The sequence below is a fragment of the Propithecus coquereli genome, unplaced genomic scaffold (genome assembly GCF_000956105.1).
Source record: "Propithecus coquereli isolate 6110/MARCELLA unplaced genomic scaffold, Pcoq_1.0 Scaffold246, whole genome shotgun sequence".
NCBI classification, from domain to species: Eukaryota; Metazoa; Chordata; class Mammalia; order Primates; family Indriidae; genus Propithecus; species Propithecus coquereli.
In genome coordinates this window covers 2,662,451-2,665,283 of record NW_012148019.1, presented here as the reverse complement: position 1 = coordinate 2,665,283, position 2,833 = coordinate 2,662,451, and the positions used below count along the sequence as shown (strand labels likewise).

The following is a 2,833-nucleotide window of genomic DNA, read 5'->3' as shown; positions in this document are numbered from 1 at the left end:
TAGAAATCAGAACAGTAATTACCTTTGGGAGGGGGATTAACTGAAAATGGGCCTGAGTCAACTTTCTGGAGTGATGGAGTATCTTGGTTAGGGGTGGTTATTACACAGGGATATACACTAATCAAAACTCATCAAAACTGTACATTTAAAGTCTCTGTATTCTACTGTATATAAATAATACCTCTGTTTAAAAAAAAAGGACACCAGTTGCATCTCTACTGAGGAACACTGCTGAGACCTTCTCTGGATTTTTGTTTGGTAAGGAAAAGTCCACATTATCCTGGCTTTTTCAAACACCTGGGTCTCAGAAACTTCTCTTTTTAGTACAAATAAAGCATTAGAAAAACAAACAAACTTGGTCGTCTCCAACTTATCAATAAAAAGAGAAAATATTAAGAATGCCTGACTAGCTGATTTTTAGTCATTAAAACAAAGGAGAACACATAGAAAACAAAGTATTTGAGAGAAAATGATTGTGTTATGGCTCTGCTGCTAAATACAGCATCTTGAATTTTCTCTTTAGTACCATATATTATAGTTTTTCCCAGGATTATTTATAAGTGCGGTTTGGCAGACCATTTTTTTCTATCTGGCAGGTAAGGATTATTTTTTAAACTCATCATTAAGACTATTTTGAATGACAAAAAAAAAGAAACAAAAAGAAGAGCCAGTGAAAACTAAAGAAGAAAACGCCACAAACACCTTTATGATCTGAGCCAGAGACACACTCTCCTGCTGAGCCAGCGAGACGCCCCTGACTCTTTCCACATCCGACAGCTGGAGCACCGACTCCTCGACGGCATTCAGGTAGCTGAGCTCTGCCGCCATGCGATGCTGGAGGCCAGCAGGAGAAAAGCGCTTAGAACCTGGAGGGCACGACAGTTGTCAAATAGAAAAATTCACGTGAAATCATGCCTCAGAGTTCTAAAATTTATTTCATTTTAAGAGCCAAAACCAAATCTGTTTTCCTTTGTAGGGAAGACGGGGACTTTAAAGTGAGTCACACGAATTTTTGGTTTCCTAGTACACACAAAAGTCATGTTTACATTATACTGTATGTCTAAGTAATGTACATACCTTAATTAAAAAAATACTTTATTGCTAAAAAATGCTAACAATCATCTACATCTTCACCAAATCACAATCTTTTTGCTGGTGGAAGGTCTCGTCTCTATGCTGGTGGCTGCTGACTGATCAGCAGTGGTGGCTGCTGAAGGCTGGAGTGGCTGCGGCATTGTCTTAAAGTAAGACAACAATGAAATATGCCACGTTGACTCTTTCTTTCACGAAAGGTTTCTCTGTAGCATACAATGCTCTTCGGTGACTTTTACCCACAGTTGAACTTCTTTTACAACCGGAGTTAATTCTCTAACCTTGCTGCTGCTCTATCAACTACGTTTATATAATATTCTAAATCCTTTGTTGTCATTTCAACAATAATCACAGTATTTTCACTAGGAGTATATTCCATCTCAACAAACCACGTTCTTTGCTTATCCATAAGAAGCTACTCCGCCTACATTCAAGTTTTACCATGGGATTGCAGCAATTCAGACCCATCCTCAGGCTCCATTTCTAATTCTAGTTCTCTTGCTTTATCTACCATATCTGCAATTATTTCTGTTACAGTCTTGAACCCCTTAAAGTCATCCATGAAGACTGGAATCGCCTTCTTCCAAACTCCTGTTAATGTTGATATTTTGTTTCTTTTCTTTTCTTTTTTTTTTTTTAGTAGAGACAGGGTCTCGCTCTTGCTCAGGCTGGTCTCCAACTCCTGAGCTCAAGCAATCCTCCTGCCTTGGCCTCCCAGAGTGCCAGGATTACAGGCGTGAGCCACCATGCCCGGCCAATGTTAATATTTTGAATCTCCCATGAATCATGAATGTGATTTTTCTTGCCTTAGGTTTGTTCATACAAAAAGCACAGAAGGACAACAGCCCCATGCAGACAGCAGCCCAGGGATTACACCAGTCCTTATGTCCTCTGACTGGCAGACAGAGGCCTCTACTCTGGAGCTCACTGGGGCCTGAGCATCTTTGGGAGCCTGAGTTGGAACCAGAACCGAAGGTAGAACCACAGCTGAAGGGCCTTGCGTTATCCCTCGCCTTGACTTTTGGCCAGTAGAGCCCAAGACACTTGGCAACGTGGGCTCAAGCACATTTCCCAGGCTTGGGATGGGCAATGCAGGCAAGCTGGCTGAGCTCACAGCTGATGCCCTTTGGAGTCTTGGCCTTAACCTCCTAGGGCTTTATGAGGCCTTGATAGCCTCAGCATATGCACTGATTTCTTTGGCTTGTTGGTCTGCAACTTCTTCAGGCCCTTTTTGTTGTACTTTTTAGCAAAGCGCATGTTCCTTAGGAACCTGGGATCCACCCTCTTAAGATATTCACATCTTTACGATCAGGGTTTCTGGATGCCATTTCTGTGCCATTTCCAGGACTGGTTATGGGAGGCGTGGTTTTTGGACTTGGCCATGTCCACACTGTAACCCATGGCTGCCAAAGGCACCTGGACACAAATGTTCTTAATGGAACCTAGAATGGAGAATCCACTGAAAACCAGAAGGTTTTCAATTTACTTTGCCCAGACTCATCAGAGGAATCACTACCTGCGGCAGCTATAGCCTTACAAGATGCAAAATGTGCTTCTTTTCTTTTTTTTTTTTGGAGACAGTCTCACTCTGTTGCCCTGGCTAGAGTGCCGTGGTGTCAGCCTAGCTCACAGCAACCTCCAATTCCTGGGCTCAAGCGATCCTCCTGTCTCACCTCCCGAGTGGCTGGGACTACAGACATGCACCACCATTCCTGGCTAATTTTTTCTATTTTTAGTAGAG

The 2,833-nt window shown here is 42.4% G+C and overlaps 1 protein-coding gene across 1 annotated transcript in view; it reads right to left on the bottom strand.

The window, feature by feature from the left end:
• Positions 1 to 2,833, bottom strand: part of CEP350 (centrosomal protein 350kDa) — a 175,594-nt gene that overhangs the window by 95,505 nt on the left and 77,256 nt on the right. The window contains exon 17 of the mRNA XM_012646529.1: positions 703 to 866. Coding sequence (XP_012501983.1) covers positions 703 to 866 — 164 coding nt within the window. The remainder of the gene's footprint in view (positions 1 to 702; positions 867 to 2,833) is intronic.